The sequence below is a fragment of the Mirounga leonina genome, unplaced genomic scaffold (assembly GCF_011800145.1).
Source record: "Mirounga leonina isolate KUSES-001 unplaced genomic scaffold, KU_Mleo_1.0 Mir_128, whole genome shotgun sequence".
In the NCBI taxonomy this organism is placed as follows: domain Eukaryota; kingdom Metazoa; phylum Chordata; class Mammalia; order Carnivora; family Phocidae; genus Mirounga; species Mirounga leonina.
In genome coordinates, this window is record NW_023270320.1 from 11,393,215 (window position 1) to 11,420,126 (window position 26,912).

The 26,912-nt window shown below is 39.7% G+C and overlaps 1 protein-coding gene across 4 annotated transcripts in view; it reads right to left on the reverse strand.

Annotated features, from left to right (window-relative positions):
- Positions 1–26,912, reverse strand: part of NRG1 (neuregulin 1) — a 1,093,773-nt gene that overhangs the window by 108,242 nt on the left and 958,619 nt on the right. For 2 of the 4 annotated variants that reach the window (XM_035004070.1, XM_035004071.1), the window contains exon 1: positions 9,194–9,860. The exons of 1 other annotated variant lie outside the window; for it this stretch is intronic. In XM_035004070.1, the coding sequence (XP_034859961.1) occupies positions 9,194–9,860 (667 nt within the window). Of the gene's footprint in view, positions 1–9,193; positions 10,490–26,912 lie in introns of those variants that run through there. One more of the 4 variants, XM_035004069.1, reaches the window with a different exon arrangement.

The following is a 26,912-nucleotide window of genomic DNA, read 5'->3' on the forward strand; positions in this document are numbered from 1 at the left end:
CGCCGAAGATGTGCATAGTAAATCAGCTCTCATCTTGTCACGCCATGTTCATGATGAAAAAGAAAAGCTGCTTTACTCTAGGAAGTTTTCCATTATATTTCATCACATTTTATTGGGTCAATCAGCTTATTTTTACTGCTCAGTCAGAACAACCTATACCCAGGTAAACTGCCTGCAATTGTTATCACATATTTCCCCCTTAAAAGCCTCACTGCTCCAATATTGATTCAGAGTCCCACTTCTGCAGTCAATCTAATAAACTTGAGTTAATAACAATCAAGATGACCAAAGCAGAAAAGTTTTCACATAATTCTAGGTCAACATTAATGAATAAATGAAAACACATATATCACACTGGTCATTATACATTTTGTAAATGATAAGCTCTCATAAATTATAACAAAAAAAATTAAAGTCCCTTAAGTGCATGTACCCAGAACAGCATACTGGTTTTGGGGGTTTTTTTGTTTGTTTGTTTTTTTGTAGAATTGTGACCAGTAATCCAGCTTCTAAGATTTCATTTCAAATTCATTGCAATAGAATCTCCAGTACATTTTTAAGATAAAATTCTCTACTTCTGTAACAATATTTTTTTCTTTTTTACCTTTTACAAGCCTTTAGCAATTAGATACGGAACTAGAGTTGTTTTTTTTTTAAGCACTGAAATCTTTTCCTCTGCACTTTAAATGCTTTTATTTATCCAGTTTTATCTATTAAGTAATCATCAAAGCATCTTCTCTTTGATTTGGAATATTAGCTGTATAAATTATAGATATATAAATTCAAAGCATATATAATATTTATATTCTAGATATAATATCTTCAAACAAATTAAAAGAACTCCAATATTTGAATTCACTCAATGATTGCATGTAAATTGTTATTTCCATGAGTTTTGTGAAATGGTGAAAAAGGCTTAATTCCTTTCTTTTGGTGTCTGGAAATCCCAGTTTACAATAGTGAAAAGAGTTAGGTGAATATAATTTTCATTTAGATCAAGAAGGGTTCATCCCATGCCCTACATCTAAACGATATTAGATTCCTTTTCATTTTCCCAATCTTCCCATAGATTATGCTTCCTTGACAAACACAATTTTAGTCAACCTTTTCTTTTCCTCTTTTACAAGTAACTCCTTATCATTGTACCCATAAGAAAGCCCATTACACCATAAATTTTGAACATTACCCTAAGAATAATAATTTATATATTCCAGGGGCACCTGGGTGGCTCAGTTGGTTAAGCGTCTGTCTTCGGCTCAGCTCATGATCTCGGGGTCCTGGGATCAAGCCCTGCTTGCAGAGAACCTGCTTTTCCCTCTCCTTCTGCCCCTCCCCCTGCTTGTGCTCTCTCTCACCCTCTTTCTCTTGAATGAATAGGTAAAATCTTTAAAAAAATAATTTATATATTTTTATGGGGGAAAAAATCACTCTTTTTATGGCAGTAGGGTTCAAGAAATTGTAAAGTTCTATATCAGTCTAAGACAAAACAAATTAATTCACCTTTTAAGACTGCCTATAATTTATTCCTAGGAATGTTAACACTCATGAATACATGTACATACGAACTCTGATAGAGAGGAGGAAAAAGAAAGAAGTTAATACTCCTTTAAAAAAAAAAGATTTATTTATTTGAGAGAGAGAGTGCATGTGTGCATGAGTGAGCAGGGTAAGGGGCAAAAGGAGAGGGAGAGAGAGAATCTCAAGCAGACTCCCCACTGAGTGTGGAGCCTGATGCGGGGCTGGATCTCACAACCTGGAGATCATAACCTGAGCCGAAACCAAGAATCGATGCTCAACTGACTGAGCCACCCAGGTGCCCCAAGAAATTAATACTTCTTAAACTCTGTGCTAATATGAAGTATTTTTCTCACATAGAGTAACTTATGTTGTCCTTAAAACAATCCTGTGAGAGTTTTAAGTATTAATTATCCCCATTTCTTTAGATGTAAATTCTAAATCTCAAATCGTGAAGTGATTTGCTTAAGGTTGTATCTAGCTTATAAGTGGTAGAGCTGGGACTTGATGCCAAAGTTTCCAGTATAATTTCCACTTCACTATGATGTCTCTTCAACTCTTACCTTAGTTCTAAGTTTTTCATAAACTTCCCCAAACTCCTACCTAAACTTAACTCTCCAACTGTTACAAAACCACTCTGTTAAGATCAAAGGGGGAAAAGAATAAAGTAAAGAAGAGAATCAGGAGCAGAATGAGGGAGAAAATTGGTACTGGCTTCATATTTACTATGGTTTAGTCCTGAGAGTTGGTGTTTTCCAGTATCTCATTTAATTGCCCAAACAGATCCAAGAGATGAATACTACTACCCTCAAATATAAATGGGGAAACAGATTCAGAGGGATGATCTAACTTGCTCGAAGCCATGGGAAAGGCAGGTAGGATTAGAACTCAAGTCTGCCCAACTGGAAAGCTAATGCTTTGGGACAAGAAACTGAGAGAATCAGAGTTGTAAGAGGCCTGAGAGGGAAATATATTTAATAAGTTGCTTGAAACATGAATCTGCCTCAAATGTGTTATTGCTTAAATATTTCCATGTAGAAGAAACTAAATTCTTTCTGAATACACATTTCATTTGGAATAACTTCGACTGTGAAAAGATTCTCCCATACACCATGTTGTTGGGAGAGCTATGTCCATCCGATCTCCACTCCACAGGGGGTGTCCTATACTGATCAAAATCATACACGTAAAATTCTCTTCTCTAAAGAGAACATCTGAGATGGAGTAAGAGAATTTACTAATTAGGATTTACATAATTAACAGGAAAAGCAAAGCCATTTAGATTAAGATAATATATGCTGTTTGAATAAAAATGTTAAAGACAGTTTGGAAAAGAAAAGCAAGGTGTAGTGAAAACCAGGATCATTCCAGTTTATTCTCAGCACTCACATGAATTAGCTGGAGTGACCTTGGATAAGTCACTTCACTTCTCCAGATTTTAATTTCCTCACTTTGGAAGTCACTCAGATAATCTTAACATATGTTCCACATGTAAAATTCTATGATTACAGAATATCAATTACATTATTCGCAAACAATCTTGGAATGCTTACACATACACACACAACAGTGGATTAAATTCACTTCAGCAAACATGGCAACAAGGTTTGAGGTGGTGAGGATTAACTTTATCCCCTTCTCCTCAATCACTCTTCATTTGAATGGTACACGAACCCAAGTTTTCATTCATTTTGAGAACTAATACCTTAATAGCAGACACTAGCCTTTCTCTGGGTAGTGAAACTAAAAAATCCTTGGGAGTGTTTTAATATTCTTGTTCTATAAGCCAAAACAATAAATGGAAACTATGACCAAGAAATAAAAATGAAAATATTTATAGCTGTTTCAGCTTTCTAGAATCTGAAAATAATCTTACCATATTTACATGCTAGAAGAATTATGTAGATATTTTTCATTTTTTTTAAAGATTTTATTTATTTATTTGACAGAGAGAGAATGAGAGAGAGCACATGAGAGGGAGGAGGGTCAGAGGGAGAAGCAGACTCCCCGCCGAGCAGGGAGCCCGATGTGGGACTCGATCCTGGGACTCCAGGATCATGACCCGAGCCAAAGGCAGTCGCTTAACCAACTGAGCCACCCAGGCGCCCCGATATTTTTCATTTTAAAGTGCTCCTAGAGACTAGAGAGACTACTTTCCCAATCGCTTCAATGGTTTGCTTAAACAGTGTCTTACAGGCCAAACATGAATCACCTCAAGTTACTCAGCTTGTTGGTAGCAGGTGGGACCCATGGGACTTTAAAATAAAGAACATTTAAGTTAAAGGCAAGTGTTAAGCATTCAACAACTAGAGGAGAGGAATATACCAGGGGAGGGACAGAAGTGGTCATCAAAATGTGAAAAAAACAAAGGTAAAGAGAAGAAATGCTGCATTCAGAGAGTTATATGTATAATTAAGTAAAGAAATACCTCAAGTGGATTCAAACTGTGCAATAGATTCTTCAAATTTATTAGAACATAAGCTCTATGAGGGCAAGAACTTTTACTGTTTTTCATTGCCATAAAGTCCATCTAGAACAGTGCCTGCCACCATAGTAGGTGCTTAATATGCATTCACTGAATGAAGAGAAAGAGGAAATAATAGAAGAAAATTGTTGACATATAAAAATAATAAAAACGGAAACATGGCCATAAGAGTAGACATGGTATAGCTTATGGCTGACTAGAAAGCTCGAACAGATTCACTAGATGAGAGTTATGTTCTAGCTCTCAGCGGCTCCGAGCTCAACTTTCGACAAGTCATAACTTTCTTATGACTCAGTTTCTCAATCTATAAAATATCTTTCTTTACACTTTAAAAGGATCCTGTGAGGTGAGAGGAAAAGGAAAAGGGAAGGAGGAAGAACAGTGATATATGGCTTGGGACATAATGAGGTTCTGGGAAAGCAGAAATGCTGATTCGTATAAACGTGCAGAAGAGTCAGCAGAGAAACCGGTGTGAATCACAATACGGAAAAGAAGAGGGAGCGATCCGGAAGAGGGACAAAAGTTTGAATTAACTGTGCCAATAAGAAACAAGTATATTGTCCTAGAGACATATTTTTGTATGTGTGTTTGTAATAAGTATAAATACCATTCAGTATTACGATGCAATAAAGTATGTGAAAAGATCAGTGAAGATGCTTTAGTAGTTTAGAATGCAATGAAATATTGATAAATAAAGCCAAAGTGGCATCATTAGAAAAATAAAGGATGATTTAAGAGATAACTGGGTGGGTGGGAAGGCAGAGGAAGGAAGAACACCGATCTAGGGATCATCAAGGAACAAGGAGGAACGGGGTGGGGGGGGTGCAGTGCAGGCAAGAGGTGAGCCGCAGAGACATCTGCTTGATGCCAGCAAAGATCCCATCCTGGAAAACCCGATCTGTTTTCAACAGCGAGCTAGACACTGTATGGATGATCAAATAAAAAGGGAAAAGACTAGCACTACTGAAAATTTAATAAAAGCGAAACAAGAAGGCGGGAAGGAAACCGAATTTTAATAGTATGAACTACACATGCTTGATCAGTGGTCCCACTTGACATATGTCCCTGTCCGTTGGATGCCACTGAAGCCACCAGAGTTGGTCTCCAGCTCTTTTCTCTCTGGACCAGGGAAAAGCTGACAGGAGAAAAGAGCCACGTGTGGGTTTAAATTCTGGTGGCCAGGACACTACTCTGTGTTCTACTATTTTGGATTTCACTAAACCTTTCAGAATGTTGTGAATTTTTGTAAAAGAATGTCACTACATCTTTCAGAGCCCGGGTTTCCTCACCAGTGAATTTATCAAATTATTTGGTTTCAGTCGAGGATCTTTCACTTTCTCCCAGTTTTTAATGTCTTGGGCTTTAAACAAGTTTGGTTCAAGTGGAGAAAAGTTATCTGAAATCACCACTCTGAAATACCCACAAGTACAGTTGCAAGGAACTAGAAGAATTTCTTGGGCTTAAAATAAATGTCACTTTTAAATTGAAAGGAAGAAATCCTTTGGTATATTTAATTAATCACGTTGAGCTTTCGCAAATGGTGGTGATTCCTATTGTCACTGTGGTAACAATGGTTTGCCATGCAACCCAGTACAAAGAGACTTAAGACAAAGCAAAACAAATCTGGCCTAAGATGAAAATACTAATATACTCTTACACTACAGAGTCTGTTGTCAAGCAGGCTCTCCCATCCAGAAATACATTTTCTTCCAAGATGGCACTACGGTTCCCTGTGACAATTTAATTAATCAGCTCTTTTTATAGTAATCTAAGTTTGCAATCTCCTGGAATCAGTTCTTCCCATATAAACAGAGGTTAAGATAAATTTTAAAGCCCAGGCAAAGAAAACAAATTAATGGTTCAAGTATTTTGTGCCCCAGTGAGAAATAAAAACTTAACCATTACCATGGCAAATAAAAATGTGGTAGTGGGAAGGCACTAACACACACAGAAAAACTTTAAATTAAAAAAAAAAAAGTATATATATATTTTCCAATCCTGCATTAGATCTCTTGAGCTCTAGATGTATGCATAGATTAATCTAGTGAAAACATGAAATTATATTACCTTATGAGAAAATGCCCATTTTAGAAAACCTGATGTAACCACTATTCTTACAGGCAATTTAAAATGTTATACATTGCCTTTTATTACAATAAAGCCAAAGAATGTTTTAACTTTAAAAGAGTCGGTGGGAAGGGGAGTAATTCCAGTGTTTATAGAATAAAAGCCTAATAATACTAGAAGGTAGATTGGTTGGGGAATAACGGAGCAGACACAATTACTAGGATTGTCTCTGTTCCACTCTCTCAGGCTCCAGGATAAAGAAGAATCAATTAGCCCTCCACAGACTATGACCTTGAAGGATACAGCTCTGTGCATAATATGCTGAATATGCTCAGACAGATAGGAAAGGGAGAATAACATCTTGAAACCACTGAGGAGCATGTTTCAGATACGATAATGCCGTCTTAAGATGCATACCACCGCAGCGTAGCTCATGTCAAAAACACACATGACGAAAGGAACGCTCTTGTTCTTCCTGGGACTAAGCAGTACTTTCTGAGTTGAAGGGAAAAAAGGTGAACGAGGTTACAAAATGACAGTCTGACTCCAAGCTTTTCTTTTTCCTTGCTTTCCTTTAGTGCATGGTTACAAGCTTTTTAAACAACAAAGCAACCACTCATAGGAGTGTCTAAAAGCAAAGCTCCCTGGACCAATCTCCGACCCCTCTCCCCCCCAAAAATAGACTCCTAATATTTAGGATATTAGTGTTTTTGTTGTTTTCAGGCACTAGGTGGAAAAAAATTAACACAGAGTTTCCCACACAGAAAACCCATAGGCTGTAAAGTGTCAAGCACCGTCTACCTCTAACTTTTCAGGAGAAAACTACTTCTCATACTGCTTTTCCAGGCTGATCTCCAACGCACTTCAAAATGCTGCAGCTGTGTCTCTGGCCAGAACTGGCCACTGCGATGCTTTTAGGCCGCAATAAATCTTTTCCACTCAATGCAAATGCCAGAAAATCAATGCCCAAGCTCGAAAATGAAGAGAAGAGAAACTATATGGAATGCATACCCTAGGAAAACACTTAGAAGAAGAATTTACCTTCAAAAATAATTTCTCAAAAAGTCACAACATACTTTTTGACATGGTCCTAGATCAGGAAAAGGTAACTGGATGGTTCTTTGTTTGCTTCCCCACCGCCCCCAAAGATGACAAAATTATAGACTTTACTTGAAGAGTTGTTGTTTTTTTTTTTTCCCCAAAAGGGTCCTCTTTCTTTTTCTGGACAACTAAACCTCTTTGGGCACATTTTAATTAAAGACAAGTTTCAAGCGATAAAGACAAAGAAGTAACCTTGTCTTCACGGTGAATTTTGCTTCTCTTTGCAGGATCTGTACTTGCTTTTTATAGCCTGTCATTTCATCTGGGTATTATTTCCCGGTCACTTTGCCAGGTGGGAAGAGGCGATGAATGCAGTGATGTCTGTCAGACCTTTAATGATGCTTCAGGGATTTGATAAAGATACAAAGCAGTGTCTGCAGAAAGGAGGTTCTTTCCTAATTACACCTGAAAAACAAGCCTCTCGCTCTCTTTTTTAATCTTTGCCACTGAAACTGCTGTGTATGAAACGATCTTGAATCACAAGCACAAATCAAGTTTTCTGTGTTTCTCTACCACACGGCTCTCCCTCATTCACAACATAATGTCTGGAAAAGATATTCTTTATTCTTCCTTAGCATCCAGAGGGAAACAGAAGGGGTGAGTATTTCATCACGGAACTCTTAACCCTCAACTCTAAGAGATTTTACACACGTTATTAAGAACCAAATCCTCTCATCTTTCACTTTTTTCTACTAAGGGAATATTCATCAATGGTAGAAAGTGGTAGAAGACAGAGAGATGAAAATAAATCAGAAACATTTAGAAAAAAGAAGCTAGAGGAGAGGCGCCTGGGTGACTCAGATGGTTGAGCGCCTGCTTTGGCTCAGGTCATGGTTCCAGGGTCCTGGGATCGAGCCCCACGTCCGGCTCCCTGCTCAGTGGGGAGCCTGCTTCTCCCTCTCCCTCTGCCTTTCCCGCTGCTCATGCTCTCTTTTCTCTCTGTATCTCTGTGTCTCGAATGAATAAATTAAAAAAAAATCTTAAAAAAAAAAAAAGAAGCAGCTAGAGGAAACTCCCCCTGTCTACTGGCATTTGGAGCAATCTGACTAGTCATGGTTTCATTCCTGTCAACTTTCCATTGTAAAAGCATCGCGGGGCCCCAGTCGGAACAGGAGCACATTGTTCTGTACTGTTTTAAGAGCGTGGGCTCTCCTCACTCACAGGTTATTAAACTGCGCGGCTGCCGGGCAAAAAATGACACGTCTGGGGAAAAAAACAACAAAAAAACAAAACAAAAACGATGTGCCTTCCTAATGGATCTTGTACTTTTTAATGACTGCCAAGGAAGCTCTTTAAACATTTGATTACAGAAGACAAAACTAACTTGGGAAAATCCCTTCATGCAGACTTTGGGCTGCGTCCTGAAAAAAATAAAGCTGCCCCTCACCAGTGCTCAGGAGCCTAAATGACAATCTGGGCAGGACAGGGAGAGCCCGCCGCTGCTGGGGGCTGAGCACGGTGACTGCGCTATCAGGAAGAACCAATTATAAGAGAAGTGTGGTGAGAGCAGAGAGCAGTGAAGGGAACAGGAAGAAGGGATGGAGGCAGATACCAGGTGGTGTGGGGCTGCTGGGAGGCCAAGGGGAACCGAAGGGTGAGGAGGGGTGAGGGAAGGCTACATGGGAACGAGAGACGCGAAACCACACTCGCCGCTCTATGGAAGTCACACTCATATAAAACAGAAAGGATGCTCTGCTGTCTTAATTTTTAAAGAAGTGTTAGAAATCAATGGAACTGCAGTGACATTCAAGCACGACTCGCAGACGCTCAAGCTGGGGGTGTCCCCCCACCCCAGCCCGTGAACAATCTGGCTGGAGGGAACGCTGCTTCACACCAGCGGTTTGCAAGATCATTTTACTCATCTCTACGGCCACCCCAAGTGTTCCAGTCACATGATGCGCTTCAACAAAACCATGCAATTAAAATAGAAGAAGACAAGGAAACAGCTCCCTGCGCTAGAGAACGCCTTTTGGCGCCTCAAGCCCACCCCTTTCCATTATTCATCACCTCTCTCTCTCTACTTACAAAGTTTAGGAGCAGTTTGGAGATTAGTTTCTGTTGTTTGTGGCTGAGTTGCTGACTTGGGTGTTCTCACCTCGGGGTTCCGTGTGGGGAAAGGGAAGGATGGTGCGGTGGACGGCAGGAAAGAAAAAGCAAAAATACGATTCTTCGGGGTGGGTACCGCTGCAGGTTGGGAGGACACAACAGCATTATCAACTTGCAGTGTAACTTGAACCTCAGTTTCAGATGGAGCCCTAGAGACAGGTGAAGTGTATGCCTCAGATGCTACCCACACAGCTGAGGCAGCAGTTGGATCCAGAGAAATAATAGGGTCCTGGCCTAACCCCCCAGGGTCAAGGTGAGTAGGAGAGTCATACTCAAATATCTTGTCCACGAACACCCACTTGAGGCCGGCAATGCAGAGGCAGAGGCTGACTAGACAAGCCAGAATGGGGACAATGCAGATTTTCTCTGAGTTGAGGCAACCTCTCAGGCGCTCGGCTTCCAGGCACACACAGCAGGGAGCTGCCAGGCCCACGAGTCCGGGGGTTCTCCCATCTTCAGTCTGGGTCTCTGGCATGTCTTCTGCTGCCGGAAGCCCATCAAGAGATGGGTCTGCACTCAGCTGAGTGGAGGGGCTGGAGGACCTCTCAGCAGCTCCCTCGGACATGTCTGGGGAATAAATCTCCATCGGCTCACCTCCAGAAGGCCTGGCCTCTCTCACGGTCCATTACCATGCAGAGCCCCCCCCAACCAAATGATGCAGCATCTTACAGGGGGAAATCGATAAGTCTTCCAAGTCCAAGGCCATTATCAAAAGCAAGAGGAGTTCAGGAGGCAGGAAGGAGGAAAAAAAGCCTCTAGCAACTACCAAATACAAGTATATTGTAATTCGTGATGGCTGTTTCTGGGCCACTTTTGCAGTTCTTTCAAATGCTTCTCCGAACCATCCCGGCTGGTCAAGAGGACTGGGGCCAAAACCGAAACCGAGCCGAGGGTTGGTCAATTAGGTAAACCAGTAGCCCAAACTGAAAGGCATGTTTCTCACCTCGAGCATCTGAAGCTGCTGTCTGCTTAGATGGAGAAAGCAACTGTCATGCAGGAGAAGTAAAAGCAAAAGCAGGACCAGCGGTGGCGGCGGCGGCGGCGGCGGGAAGAGAGGCAGCAGGGCCAGTAGCAACAGCATCCTGTTGTGTTAACGCGACGGCTGGAAGAGGCTGAATCATTATAGAGCAGCAGGTGCCTGCCCTGCGAGCATCACTGCAAACAGGGTCATGGCAGAGGGATCCGAAGGGAAGAGTGCGGCCCCAGAGGGGCGGTGACTCCCCTCCCCGCCCCACCCCCCCCCCCCCCCCCCAACCCCCCCTCTTTGTCCTTCTGGAGCGCTCATTCACTTTCTCCCTCTGCGGCTTGCTCGGCCCTGCTTCATAGTCTCTTTCTCTTCCTTTCCCCTCCTCATCCAAAGACGTTCTCTCTCCCTCTCTCCCTTTCCCTCTCTCTCTCTCTCTCTCTCTCTTTCTCCTCCCTCCTCCCTCTGTCTGTACTCCAGAGCTGCTGGATGCTCTGAGTAAAATCAGTACACCCAGCAACGCAGGACTGCCAGTGACTTCCTATTTTATCCAATTAGAAGGAATAAAGGCCATCAAATCAAAGAGAAGCAGGCAGGCACCAGTTTAAGCTCAGTCCCCATGGCCCCCACCCCGCTTCTTCCCTTTCTCTTTTTCTTTCCACAAGAAGCGGCCCCCGTTTTCCACCCCCACCTTGCTTGCTTCCAGTCTTGCCGGCTCTCTTTCCTTCACCCACTGTTGGGTCAGAAAAAGCCAGCGATCGATGCTAGCAATCTAACAAAGCTGGGATGGGGCGGGGGATGTAGGTGGGACCTTATGGGTTGGACCTGAGGCTTGGCAAAGTCTGATATCTGATTCCTCCCTAGAGAGGTAAGCTTTTCAACAGCAATTTCTTCTTGCCTGCCGCTGAGAGATAGCATTCCTTCCCCTGCCCTCTAATAAGTTTTGCTCACGAAGAGGACTGGTATTACCTGATCTTCAACCAACAGTTAGAACATTTTTTTCCGAACCATGGACAGCTCTGCCTTCAGCCCTGTTCCCGACGATCCTGTAAGACTTTACAATACCCAGGGTGAAGCGATGTTGGAGGAGGGGTGCTAGGCAAGGGGAGATGTGTTCATGTAGCCCCACTCTGGTCCCACTTATATTTCCATTTCCTCTTCCCACCCGCAGCAGTCCGAGACTAATGTTAAGCTAATAAGAAACACTGGTAAATAGCGCTCTTCATTTTGAAAATTTCACTGCAGAGGTTTGAATTCCCTGGGCGCTGTAATATATACCACATGTCCTCAGCTAGAACCACACTGCAAGTATGAAGAAGAGTTTTCCACTAAAGTGAAGGAGAAATAAAGAGTTTCTCCAGACAAACAAAATTGAGGGAATTTATAGCCAGTAGCAAGAGATAGTAAAACAGATTCTTTAAAGAGAAGGAAAGTGAAATAGGTCAGAAACTCAGATGCACATGAAGAAAAGAAAAGCACCAAAACAAAACAAAACAAAAAAAAGTGAGGGCAAAAAAAAAAAAAAATTGTTCTTATTTTTGATTGATCTAACAGATAAGAGTTTGCTCAAAATGATAATAGCAACAATATATTTGATTATGTATGATTATGTGTAAAAACCTACTCATGGGGCACCTGGGTGGCTCAGTTGGTTAAGCGACTGGCTTCGGCTCAGGTCATGATCCTGGAGTCCCGGGATCGAGTCCCGCATCGGGCTCCCTGCTCAGCGGGGAGTCTGCTTCTCCCTCTGACCCTCCCCACTCTCATGCTCTCTCTATCTCATTCTCTCTCTCAAATAAATAAATAAAATCTTAAAAAAAAAAAACCTACTCATGTATGTTTACATATAAGTGAAATAAATAAAGGCAATGATCCAAGAAATGGGGGGGGGGGGAAAGCATGCCTTTTGGGTTAGGTTTCAGTAGCTTTACCTTACAGATAGTTTCAACGCAGCGTTTTTTTCCCCCTTATAAAATAGCAGCCCTTGGGCACCTGGGTGGCTCAGTTGGTTGGGTCACTGCCTTCGGCTCAGGTCATGATCCTAGAGTCCCGGGATCGAGTCCCGCATCGGGCTCCCTGCTCGGTGGGGAGTCTGCTTCTCCCTCTGACCCTCCTCCCTCTCCTGTGCTCTCTCTCTCTCTCTCTCAAATAAATAAATAAAATCTTAAAAAAAAAATAGCAGCCCTTAAAAGGCTGGAAGAAATGCAGTGTTCAATAGGGAGTACAGGATTCCCCGAACCTCCCATTCTTGCATGTCAGTTCACACTATATGCATCTGAACCTTTAATCCCTGCTTTACTGTGACTGCACACTCAAATGGTTTCCAAGGAACCATTCTGCTCACCTATGTCAACAGGACTCTTAAAAACTCTCTCTAAATCTATACTACACACACAACCAGCATATGAGTCCCAGAAGCAATAAATTTAGAGCTCAAGTCCTGAGAAATTCTGCTTTAAGCACATTATATTTGGTATAGCACAATCTTCCCTGCTCTTAAATAGTTTTACGCTTTAAGTGGGCATGCAATAAGAATATTACCATTTCTTTCAAAATGAAATTGGCCCATAATTATAAATGATTTAAAGGATGTTAAATCTCAAAATGTGTCTGCAGTAACAACAACTACAAAAGCCTGAAACAATTTGCCTAATTGTAATTATGACTGTGACAAGCTTATGGGCAAAATGACTTATCCTCTCCATAACCTGCACTTATATACCAATAACCAATATTTTAAAATAATACTTAAAATAAGATCTTGTGCTGGCTTTCTAGCTTTAACTATTTTATTTTTTAAATAAACTTATTTATGTTAGAGAGGGGCGGGGGGGAGAGCATAAGCAGGGGTAGGGGCAGAGGGAGAGACTCCCAAGTAAGCTCTACACTCAGCGGGGCTGCATCTCAGGACCCTGAGATCATGACCTGAGCTGAAACCAAGAGTCAAATGCTCAACTGGCTGAGCCAATCTGGCACCCCATTAACTATTTGATTTTAAAGCAGTGAGAGTTCTCTTAAAGATTCTAACAATGGACATGAAATTTCCTATCACAGGAAATCTGTTTCTTAGCATTTATAGTATTCATACTGAGAGGTATTAACATTTCAATAATCAATATTCATGTAAATATTCAAAACCCATATAAGCAAAGTAAATGTTTATGCTAAATTAGGGTACTTTATAATTCCTTTACAGATCACCCAGTTAAAATACATGGGCCCATCGCTTCTCGGCCTTTTGGCTAAGATCAAGTGTAAAATACATGGGCCCTACCTCCTCACTTATGTCCCAAACCAACATTACATTCAAGTATAATACATTGGCATTTCATTCAGAGCCAATCATCTAGGTTTCAAAAATCAAAATGGGGTTCAGGCAGCCCAAGTCGGGCAGGTAAGAGAAGATACCCAAAACAGTAACCCAGAGTTTAAAAAGTGGTCCTCAGCTTGTACCAACAACTACTCACCTCACCTTAATCACTCAGAGCAAACATATTCTGTAGAAAAAGAAATTATCGGGCTCTGCTCTAGTTGTCATCTTAAAGACACGCAGCACTTAGAAAGGTAAGCAACGTAACCTACAAAGACTAGGACAAAACAGCAGAGACAAAATCCTGTGGGCTGCCACAATGGTTCTTTACCTGGGCTACACACATCGGACTGTGGGGTGTGTACTGTCCTCCCTGGAGAGGTATTCCAAGAGCCCCGTGGCACCCTGAAGCTAAGATCGGCTTGCAGAAAGCCAGCGTCCTGTAAAATGGTTTCCCATCAAATCAGAAGGTGAATGTAACTGAAGAAAGGGGGTACAGGAGGTAAAGAAAAAAAAAAAAAACAGTTCTTCATTCATTCCCCCCCTTGGGACTAGGAGCAGAAGGTTGTCTTTATCCCTTAATCACATCCCCTCTAGCAGTAAAGAAGTGAGGAAGGGTGGTGTGAATCGGTGAGGGATCAGAATTTCCTTTGGCTGAAACATGCCTATTTGGAGGAAGAATCGCAAGGATATACCACTTTAACCCTTCAGGCTCCACCCCAATAAAGCCCAGGAGCACCCATATTTCTGTGTCCCCTTAAAAAATAAACATGAGCCAGAATTTTGCTACCTTTTAAAAATCACATTACCATCTCGTTCATCACAACAAAAGCTACATCACACCTTTGTGCCAGGCATTCTGCTAGGTTGTTAATATATATTATTTTCTTATCTTCACTAATCCTGTACAGTACATATAATCTTAAAAAAAAAAAAAAGAAAAAAGAAACAGACACAGGCAGCTTAGGTAACTTAGCCACAGTCACAAAGCTATTAAGTGATACGGCCGAGATCTGAACAAAAGTCTGATTCAAGGGCGCCTAGGTGGCTCAGTCAGTTAAGCGTCTGCCTTCAGCTCATGTCACGGTCCCAGGGTCCTGGGATTGAGCCCCACATCGGGCTCCTTGCTCAGCGGGGAGCCTGCTTCTCCTTCTCCCGCTCCCGCTGCTTGTGTTCCTGCTCTCGCTATCTCTGTCTCTGTCAAATAAATAAATAAAATCTTAAAAAAAAAAAAAAGTCTGATTCATGCTATTTCTGCTGAAAAATGCTGCTTTTCTTTTTAATCACAATAATGCATCTGATTATATGTTGCTTACCTACCACTTCATTGGGAGAATAAGGGAACCAAAAAGTATAATAATGAAAAAGGCTTAGTTCCTTAATGTAGTCTGTAAACAAACTTAAAGGCGCCTCCTTTCCAAAATAAGAGCTTTCTAAAATTTTGCCTAGTGATATCCAGAAGTCATAAGGATCAAGTACAGGCTATTTAAATGTGACCTACTTATAATGGAAATTGAATGAGCTCCTCCACAGTCTCAGTTCCAGCATTTTCTCTGGAAAGCTCTCTCGGTTATGTACTTCTGTGAAACAAACTGCCCCAAAATAGCTTGAAACAACAACAGTTGTCTATCTCCCGAGTCTGCAGGCTGATGGGGTTCAGCTGAGTGGTTCTTCTGCTCCATTTGATGTCAGCTGGGGCTGCGGTCAGCTGGGGCACAGCTGGGCTGAACTATGAAGATGGCACTCACATGACCAGCAGCTGATGTCGGATGTCAGCGGGAAGCTCAGTGGGGGCTGGGAGGCACACCAACCCACAGCCTCTCCCTGTGGCTTGGGCTTCTCACAGCATGGGGGCTGGGTCTGAGCAGAAGCATCCTAAGAAGGAGGAAGCACAAGCTGCCAGTCCTCCTGCAGACTGAATCTGGAGGCTACATGGGTTATTTCCATTGCCTCCTACTGGTGAAGCAGGATGGGGATGGGGGGGAGGGGATTAAGTCTCGATGGGACAGTGACAAAGAATTTGCTGCCATAATTCATCCACCGCAGAAGGTAAGGAAGTAAATGTTAGTAAGTCGACCTGGGACAAGAGGAGATGGGGTAATACAGAATGGGATTTGGCAGAAGAAAATCAAAATACACGTGTATTTCTGATCCACTTTCATAATATTGCAGCTTCCTTCTAAGCCAGCTTCAATGAAGAAAAAAGAAATCCTATCATATCATCAAATATACTGAAATTCCTCTGCTACTTCAATTCAAGCCAGGCTATTGGGTTTAGCATTTATTTTATTTATTTTATTATCAGAAGTATTTAGCACAGCTCTAGCAGATGAAAGAGGGTGGTAAATGCTAGTTTGCTTTTGACTGTATTACCCAAATTTCTCTTCTCTTTTACATTTTTTTCCCCTATATTTTGGCTCTTTTGCTCTGAAAATGTTCATCTCTGAAAAATCTTACCCTTGCTCCTAAATTTTATGGCCAAAAACACAGAATTTACTTTGTGGTGTCTAGTACCACAATGACCAGGATAATTTCTTTTTTTTTTTTTTAAGACTTATTTATTTATTTGAGAGAAAGAGAGAGCATGCATGAGCAAAGCTGGGGGAGGGGCAGAGGGAGAGAATCCCAAGCATACTCCCTGCTGAGCACAGAGCCTGGACTTGGGGCTGCATCCCATGACCCAGGAGATCGTGACCTGAGCCAAAACCAACCAAATGCCCAACCAACTGAGCCACCCAGGTGCCCCGGGGATAAGATGACTATGGATAAAATGTAATGATTTATGTATTTGCTAATGAATTATGAAATCACAGTTTTCACAAGAAAGCTTCATGTTCTAAAGGTAACCTTTTTTTTTTTTTTTTAAGGAATCTGGAAAGGATTTTTTTTTTTTCCCAAAGATATCCCTCATTTATCCATTTGACAGAGAGATAGCACAAGTAGGCAGAGTGGCAGGCAGAGGGAGAGGGAGAAGCAGGCTCTCCGCCGAGCAGGGAGCCCGATGTGGGGCTCGACCCCAGGACCCTGGGACCATGACCTGAGCCGAAGGCAGACGCTTAACGACTGAGCCACCCAGGCACCCCGTTCTAAAGGTAACCTTAAAAACTTACTGCTTCCTATGGAGAGGACAGAGTACTCAAATGCATCTATTAGCCTCTTCCTACTCATTTGAAAGTCATTCCCTAGGTGGCCACAACTCCTCCCTGGAGTCCTTCTATGCTTCCAAGTGATGGACCCAGCATTTTCTTAACTGTACCACTACTGGGGCACATCTTCACAGTCTGTGCTATTATTTATTTATTCATTTTATTTATTTATTTTTTTAAAGATTTTATTTATTCATAAGAGACAGAGAGAGAGAGAGGCAGAGGGAGAAGCAGGCTCCCCGCTGAGCAGGGAGCCCAATACGGGACTCGATCTCAGGACCCTGGGATCATGACCTGAGCCGAAGGCAGACGCTTAACCATCTGAGCCACCAGGTGCCCTGTGCTATTATTTAATCATGCCATGTGTATAGGACTGAAGAATACAATTTCTTTGAAGGCCAGGTCTGTCACTATCTGGCTGTCCCAAGCCTAGAGCTGCGTTATCCATTCAGTACATACATTTTGTTTGGTTTTTATTTTTAATTGAAATTGAATTATATAGATTATGGCCCCTCTAATAAATGGGCAAACCTTTTTTGTATCCATCTAATTATTCAAAATACCCTCTGTACTCTCGTTCATTTTTTCAAATCTTTTAGTGTTTAGTTCAGTCACATCCTTATCAAATTTTTCTGACTGTTCCTAAATATGCCTTTTGAGAATTTATCTTATTCTACTGAAACTCTGTTATCATAAATATGCTTCATGTTTAACCACCACAGATCCTTTCAGTGGATGGAAAGTTGGGAATAAACCAAAATTTAACTGTTGTTCCTGTAATTCTTCTCTCTTCAACTAAACAGAAAAATTCTGAGGGCCAACCAAATCCATGTACTATTTGATGTTCTTCTACATTATTCATAATGCTAAATGGGGGGATATGAAACTCATCCTACCTTACTGGGCAGGTGTTTTCTCCCCACTCTGAAGGTGAGTGAAGACCCTGGATTATACTATTCTTTCCCAGTGAAAATTTTCTCAGAGAAAACAATCTGACTTAATTTCAAGAATTATTTTATGAGATGCTGTATCAAACATTTGGCATTGACTGTGGGTCTGTGTTCTCATTTTGTAACAAGATGATCAATTCACTCTGGCACATTTTGTTCTTTATGAGTTGAGATCTTCCGTTGCTCAAGATACAGTATATGACCTCAAAGATGAGGATTTGAGAATTTATATATAGAAAGATATCTTTATTAAATGGGATAGTTATAATAAGCTTTCTTTACTTTGAGAGAACCTATTAGTTTCTCACTCCCTGTAAGTGAAATCATTAGTTATATGCAAAAAGAGTTTATTTTATTTTTGATTTTATAAGTCACCTTTCTTTTAAAATTACACTGGACATGTTCTGGATGCAGATGGAGATGGTTGCACAACATTGTGATAAGTATCAGTGACTTGTTCACATTAGAATGATTTTAGATTATGCGAATTCTAACTCAATAACAACAAAAAAATGACTTTTGGACACTCATCATGGTTTCAGCTTCTCCAACATTTAATTTCAAAAGGAAATATGTTTCCTTTTGAAACCAGTTTTACTAGTGGACTGCACTAAAATAATGAGACTTTGGTACATTTAGGTTGCCCTTTCATCTACAAAAATCTCGGTAGGTCACGTGGCATTAAATCTCTGACAGTTATTAATTAACTACAAACTCTGAATTGATGTTGATGATGCAACACTGCATCCCTAGGAACTCAGAAGCATGAATAAAGATATACTAAATTGATATGTCATTGAGGGTTTCCATTCAAAAGACATTTTATGAGAAAATGAGCAAAAGCTTGTAACTCTATCTCATTTTATATACTTAAAATATTATTTCTCATTGTTAACTCCATCCCATTCCCCTATTTAGAATATACTAGAAATATGAGCAAAGGATGAGGGAGGAAGTGGCAGTTATTCTGAACTATCTGTATTTTCTACGCAGTGTGCTTTGTTATGAAATGTGTGATAAACTCACTGCCTGAATGTCAATTCCATAAGGGCAAGCACCTGTGTCTGTCTCCATCACTACATCCCTTCTGCCCAGAACATGCCTGGCACACAGATGTGTGTTGTTGAATCAACACACGTGTTGTTGAATCGATGCATCGATACTGGAAATTACTAAAGAGAGATGAATTAACTATAGGAAAACATGTGAAAGGCATGGGTACTCCAGATAAGAGTTGTACTTGTGTGAATAAACACAAATAATGTTAAAGTACTGTGTGTGTATATGTGTAATAGAAAAAAAAAATTATCCTTATAGTGACTAATCTGATATATGGATGGACAGTCAATCATAATGTTTACTAGAGCAATATATGTTGGATTAGTTACCTTGAACAAATTCCTTTGCTTGTTTGAAGTTAAGATCACATCACAGAGCACCACTGCTAAGAGAGTATTTTTGTTTGTTTTATCCTCAAGTCTTATGGCAAAACAAGGGATAATCAGCACTTTTATGAGCATGTAGATAATGTTATTTAAGGGGAATAATAAAGGCTATACTTTGTTGCAGTAAGAGAAATTAAACATTAGGGAGAAATATCTCTGATAATCAATGCCTGTTTAATACAAAGTCAGTAAGGTTTCAAACATGGAAGTAATTAAACTTGATTTACACTTAGGCACTAGCTATTTGTTTCAGTTTCTTGTCAGCTGACTCTATAAACTAATCCCCAAATCAATCCAGAAATGCAGTGTATAGCACAACACATCACTTTTACAAATGCTCTGGAATTTGTTACTTTGACTTTTCAATCTTCTGCTTCAGCCAGAACCTGTTGAGCATGAGATGGTCCACATAGGAAGGCAGTTATGAATTACTTATAAGACAGTACCATCCACTCAAGAGACTCTGAAACATCATATAAAGTCTTCTATAAAATAAACCCTCACAACTCACCTGGAATCAAGGAAGCTTCAGGAAGGGAATTATCTGAAGTGTCCTACTTTTAAATATAGTCCAAATTTGTAAATCTGAGAAGAGTTCATCCAGAGGAAACATCTTACAATATACATTTTCCTTAGGGTCTACTTAAGTCTTGCTCCTTGCTGCTGATCAAAATGAAAATATAAAGTTGCACCAAAGGGAAAAAAGAGAGGAATAAAACTATAAGCAGTTGCCAGAGCTGATTTGGCATTCTGAGCGAGTCACCTAACTGGCAATGCTGTTATAAGGTCATAAGCCTTATAATGCTCATAGAAGCAGAAGTATCCTATTTAAAATCAAATGCCAGCCTCCTATTTTTCTGCTGCTTCTCAGTCCAAGGGGTGGACACTTTTTCTGCATTGTTACAATTTTTATTACTTTAAAAATATGAATTTAACAGTCATAAGATAAAAGTGTCTTGTCATTCGGTCTCCAATTCAAAAGTCTTCTATCCTAAATCACACAATATGTTGCTAGGTTCAGATCTGTTTAAGAATGCCTTGTTTCCTTTTTTTTTTTTTCATTTCAGAAATTACATGGAGTGAAAGGATTTAGGCTTAATGCAAAGATGAACTGTAATCTCAAGAATAATTAGATCTAAATTTTTCACTTACTGAATGTTGGAGCTGAAGCAGGACTTGCCCATGAATTTTATTTTGTCCAAGAAGGAAAAAGGTCCCAGGAGGTAAAAATAATCTTCCTGGAGTCACACCAAAATTAATTTCAGAGTCAAGACTACAATTCAGGTCTAATGCTCCTCTCCTTTTCACTCATTTCTACAAAGGAAAGCTCTTTAGGGACATACTGCCAATGTCAATACAAAGGAACAATAGAAGGGAGGGTTTAGATGTTCTGTCACTACTGCTATGGATTATCTCTATAGAAATATCTCACTTCGAACTTGCATTGTGACTGCTTCTACTTGAAAGTTAACCCTGTTTAACGCTCCCATGACCACTTTTGGTCACAACTCTCCTGAATATTCAGGCTCTCTTTCTGGAAGATATCCACAGATCAATATTCATATTTGGGCTCATTTATTCAACCTGATTTCATCACACTAAGGGGACACACAGAATGTGCTCTGTGGAGCCCAGTAGCTTTCACAGAGGATAGGTCGGAGATTAAGAAATCAGTTTAACAATGGCAACATGACAATGAGCTTTATGCTCACACAGAAAGATACAGAATAGAGACTCTAGTAGATGGAAGGAAGCTTATATTAAGGGAGAGGAAAGAAGACTGTCATGTCAAAATAGGGATCAGCCTAATATTATTGCAGTGGTTCAAAAACATGTGATACCAAGATGGCCAATAGCTGAGAACTGGCGAGGCAAGGTTATGGCCTCTTTTAATTTGGAGAGTCAGAAGACTGGCACAGGGAAGGAGTGACTGTCAGGAACAGGAGAAAGAAGGCTGTTGCTAATGGAGTTAAATTCTGAAATATGATGCCTAGAAAATCCCAGGTCCAAATGTGATGACTCATTCCAGAGAAACCTATATTCTGTTTGTTGGCATAATCCGTCACTTACATATTCTTTTAAAGATTGTAATAAAACACATGTATCAGGCAAAGTGGGCTATGTGGGAGTAAAATGCACTCATATATGCAACTTACTTGAAAGGGCATCAAAAATAAGAGTGGATGGATAAATAAAAATGATGCTCAAAGCAAATACAGCAAATGTTACCTGTAAAATCTAGACAGTGGGTATAAGTTGTTTACAAAGCATTCAGTTTTTCTGTATACTTGAACATTCCATAATAAAGCGCTGGAAAAAAAATTTGAAGATTTTTTTCATGGCTATTTCTCGCCAGCACGTATGACAGAGAACCCACCTTAATATGCTATAGTAAGTTTTTATTATAAAAACTCCAGGGCGCCTGGGTGGCTCAGTCTTCAAGCGTCTGCCATCGGCTCAGGTCATGATCCCAAGGTCCTGGGATCGAGCCCCACATCAGGCTCCCTGCTCCGCGGGAAGCCTGCTTCTCCCTCTCCCACTCCCCCTGCTTGTGTTCCCTCTCTCGCTCTCTCTCTGTCGAAAAATAAATAAAATCTTAAAAAAAAAAAAAAAAAAAAAACCAACTCCATAGCCTATGCCAAACAAACAAAATAACTAATTCCACATTCATCAACCTGCACTTGGTTATTTCCCTTCCTCTATGCAGGTACCTTCTGCACCCACCTCCCCTTACCACTCTTACTTTAAGGAATTGATTTTTAAAATGAATTTCAAAATTATATAAAAAATACAAGATTTGTATCATTTTAACTATTATCTAATGGCAATGAAGTATCTTTATATAAACAAACCATTAGTTGCTGCAGAAAATCTAAGAGCTTTTCCTGACCCCTCCCTCATACCATTTATTTGCCAAGAAGGGATTTTTCTTAATGCCCTCCTTCAGTCACTGGGGGATTGGAACATTTATGAATAATGTGAAGAGGGAAATTGTAAAGTTCACTTTACTGACGATCAGAAAGGCTAGACAGTAAGCATCATTTTGTTGGAAAAACAGAAATAGAATCCTTTAATGGTTGATGACACTTGCATCCTGAACATATCTTTTTCAATGGCCAAATGGTCAGGGGACACTAAGGCCAAACGGCTCTGATGTGGAGGGTGAGCTTCTCCACTGCTGTATTTCCCACACAGTTATGCATACAGATATTTTATAAAACTGTTAAATATTTATGATGCAGTACAAAGCCCCTCTAAAAGCATCTGTATTTAACTAAATCATGTCAGTGACAGCAAGAGGCATGCAGAGTAATTTCACCTAGCAGGAAAGTACTTTTTTTACATATCACTGCCGTGCAGAGAGTTTCAACCATATGCTGTTTCTACCCGCATATACCTCCCATAAGAAGGAAAAGGCTTTTAAAGAGCCTTCTCAAATGAAACATAAATCTTCTGAAGTGTTTCTCAAAAATTCTTCCCTGAGGCTTTGCTACGACCTGTCACTAGAGGTGAGACAAATAACCCATCCTTAGTTTGAGTCCCCTTCACCCCAGTTTAGATACCTGGATTTAACCCAATCTTTACTTCTGTCATGTCCTTCCAAAGGTTTACTGACTATACCAAAGGCATCCAAAAAATTAAATACAAAAGGATATCCAAAAGGTATCCATGTACACCCAGATCCCCCCTATTCTTCCCTTTCACCCTCAAAAGGATGCCAAGGAAAAAGTTTTTGATGAGTATATCTAAAATTAAATTATTGGTAATCATTCAGAAACTTAAAACCAAAGAATCTATTGAGATAAATACCACTATTTAAACAGTTTTCCAAGGTCTCTAAGTTTTTGGTGATGCAAATGAACAGCAGAGAGAAGTCACTGAAATTTAAAAAAAAAAAAAAAGTGCAATGAGAAGGTAAGACATTTTTAAGCATCTCCAGGCTCAGAGCTCGCTGTACTCCTGGAGACAGGAGGTTTAAAATAAACGGTGTCAAAGGAAAAAGATGGGTTGAATGGGTACAAAAATAATTATTTTAGTGAACTGTATGCTATCAAAAACCCAGAGCTAAATGCTTGAATTGCCCAACTCAAAATGAAATGATATTACTGTAATTCAGCCAACATACAGCAACTGATTAGGAAATTTTTGCTGTTCAGCATTTAAACTAACTTCATTTCACAGTCTGGAAGGTAAAAATGGAAAGCCTCAAGATGACCTGCCTTTCAAAAGCAGTAGATTTCAGATTTTGAGGTCGCTGTACTATATATGATCAAAAATAGCTACCATTTCTAAAGACCAAAGATGTACATGAATTTATCTTGCTATCTAACTGCCCATCCATCCAAAAAATGTTCTCTAAGTGGTTGGTTATGTCCCAGGCATTGTGCTGGAGTTTATAGGGAAAAGACATTCCAGCTATAGTCTCTCTTTTCTCTGAAGTAGAAAGTGGGGTTATCTGCCAAGAGTGAAGGCATGATTCAAATTTTGAAAGTGATAAGGTCCAAGTCTCCTCGGAAAAAATAGAAGAGAAAGCTGACTCTGAAAAACAGAGGCAGGACAAGCATTGTCCTTCCTTATTTATCATCCTCACTATCAGGATCCTTATTTCTCTGCTTGAGAATTATATTTTGAAAGTGCACCCATGGAAGAAGATTTAAATAAAAAGGTCATCAATAACAGAAGAAATAACTTTTCTGCTGAGTCATACTGTTCTTGGACCCAAACAAGCCTGAAGTAGGAGGAGGGAGGAAGAAGAGAAGAGGACAAGAACACGATAATGACAGATTTACTCCTCAGATCAGGGCACTTTTCCCAAAAATAGAATTTAATCTGCAACTTCAGGTGGTCCACTTGATCATGCTGTGTGGTTGAACTCGGGCCATAATGAAACCAAGCCACTTACATGATATTACCAGTAGGTACATGAATCAAAAAGCTTGAACATACTAAACAGTGTGATGCCCCTCTGTGGCGTATTTCTTCTCCTAGGAACATGATCACTGAGGGAGGAAGACATGCCATAAACCCGGAGTTTTAGCAGGAAATTTTAATTTTTTTAAAAGAAATTAGTATTTGAAAACATTGTGCAATTACAGCAAGTTAAAAATTATTCATATTAAAATGAAAAGGGAAGGCTTGGTCTTCAGTTGATGCCTCTTCTGCTACAGGCTTCACAGGTATTTTTTTAAATGTGTGCCTTTTGTCAGTTTTTCCAGATACATTCTAGGTTCATCTTGTTCTTCCTGCCTTTGGTAACTTCGCTCGTTCACTCATTCATTCGGTCATTATTTAGTAAGTGCCTACTACATGTCAGGCCCTACCTAAGACTACGAGAATAAGAGAAAGATTGCAATCGTTCCTGCTTCCATGGTGTTACATTCTAAGTGAGAACCTAGTTTTCCTAATCCCGGTCTGGCACAAATGCAAATACTTCAGAAGTGAGAGTCCATGTCTTCTCGTGGATTCTATTTGTGTGGTAGATATATTCTGGAAACACTGTTTTTGTTTTTCTGTTTTTAAAGATTTTATTTATTTATTTGTCAGAGAGAGAGCACAAGCAGGGAGAGCGGCAGGCTGAGGGAGAAGCAGACTCCCAGCTGAGCAGGGAGCCCAATGTGGGACTCGATCCCAGGACCCTGGGATCATGACCTGAGCGGAAGGCAGACATTTAACTGATTGAGCCACCCAGGCATCTCTGGAAACACTGTTTCTTGTATGTGCATGTCTAAGTATCTGAGATTTTTCTTCACTCAGTATCCAGTTATGAAAATATTTCTTTCTGATAGTGTTTTGTTTTGACTAATGATAGAAGAATGCAGAGATCTGATTTCAGAAAGCACTATGCCTAAGCAGGAAGACTTTGAAAGTACTGGACAATTAGAAGCAGAAAAACATAATCCTTTTCTATCCTCAGTATTCATCAAAACAAAACACCCATCAAAACAGACTAGGCTATAGTAGTTATTTGATGATGGGTTGATTTTTTTAGATGTTATTGGCTTGATTGTTTTTGGTGAGTGGGTTAAAATACATAAATTGAATAAAATACTAATATATTTTATTATTATCTTCTTGGTTAATTGAAGACTTCTTAATTTACCGGTGATGATGATGCACAGTTTTAAAAGAGGGTTAGCCAAATTTTCTGAATCATTAAGGAAATGTTTTCATTTCACAGAAATCCTGACATTTCAAAGTAGAAAAAAAATTGTATTCAAAATCAAAGAGAAAAAATTATACTACATACAGATACGGATCTGATGATTTAATTTAAAATTGGCTGGTTGTAGAAACTAGTTTAATCAATAAAGAAGTTCAACATGATTCAAAGAAATAAGTATTAAACATTTTGACTAACATTAGTTCTGATAACTACCTAGGCTCTGTAAAATCCTTGACATGGCAAAAGCTAAACATGACCAAAGTAAGTGTCACTATTAGTTATAAGTCATCATATTCATAAGTACACGAGCCATTCAGATTTAAACCGATCATTATTAAAGAAACCGACAATAAAATGAAGAGGATTAACATCCTTTCTCCACTTAGAAACATGATTTTTCCTTCTTTCAATTAATTCTGATGAAAATATACAAGGCTCTAGAGTGCCCTGCTTCTCATTCAACATCTAAATCAATTTGAATTTTTTCATCCATACAAAATAATTTTAATGCTGAACAGTCATTCTGTGAATGTCCAATGATGGTGTGTCTGATAAAGCGAAGAATACATACTGGGGTGGAACTTTCTTACTTTACATTAATATTGAAGGTGCATCTTAAATTAGAACATGGCTAAAGAAGTTTCACTTTTAAAAATTGGTTTCTCTTGTTTAAATACTAATATCCCTTTTGCTCAAAGTAAAACATTAATTTTTAATAAATTTATGAACACTGTGAAGTTAGAAGTATGATATATATTACTTACTTTGCTATTAACTCATTATCATAGCATTTTTCCTCCTTTATTCTAAATCCAGTAACTTGTTATACCATCAAGCTGGAGCATTATGTATTATCTTTAACCAGTATCTCACTGTTGTTTTTAAGAACAAGTGTGCACACACCCAAAAAGTAAATGGATTGTGTGCAGAGTAAAAGAGGTTTTAAAAATAAGTAAATTAGATCTAATTATGGGCAATAGAATTTCAAAAGGTCCTAGGTGAACATTAGCACTTTCCATGTTGAATTTAAGATGCAGTTTAGTCAGCAAAGACATTATTTTTATATATCATGTTTGTCTACTATAAATATCATAAGCATTCCATTAGCATTAACCCAGTGATTAATGCATGTATGATGGAGTCAGGTTCTAATCAGTGATAATAACTGCCTTCAACTATTTCCCCAACCGTTCATCTCCCCAATCTTTTACCCTGACTAACAAAGACATGCCTACCAAAGTCTAAGGGTTCATGTAGTTACAGGAAACCAGATGCATTATTTATAAGGATGCAGAGGCTAGAAAGTTCGGCTATGTCGTTTACCCTAGCAGTAGTAGGCTCTAAGCTATTGGCAACAGGAACCTTGCCAGTGCATTAGAAGATGAGATAGAGGGATCTCTGCCAAATAAAATAGCTAAGTAATAACAAATGTTAAAGAAGAGCCTTGGGGGTTGGAGGGAGTCCTGAGCCCAGGGCTGAAGCACAATTCAGATCACCAAGCTTTTGCAGTCAATACAGAAAGAAGAGCTGTAATCCCAATTAATTCTTTGTGTCTTATCTTTCTTGAGTGCTGGCTTTTTAATTACAGTTTTACATTTTTTTTTTAATGTTACTACAGTATCTGTGTACACATGAGAAAATTACAGCTGGTATAAAATAG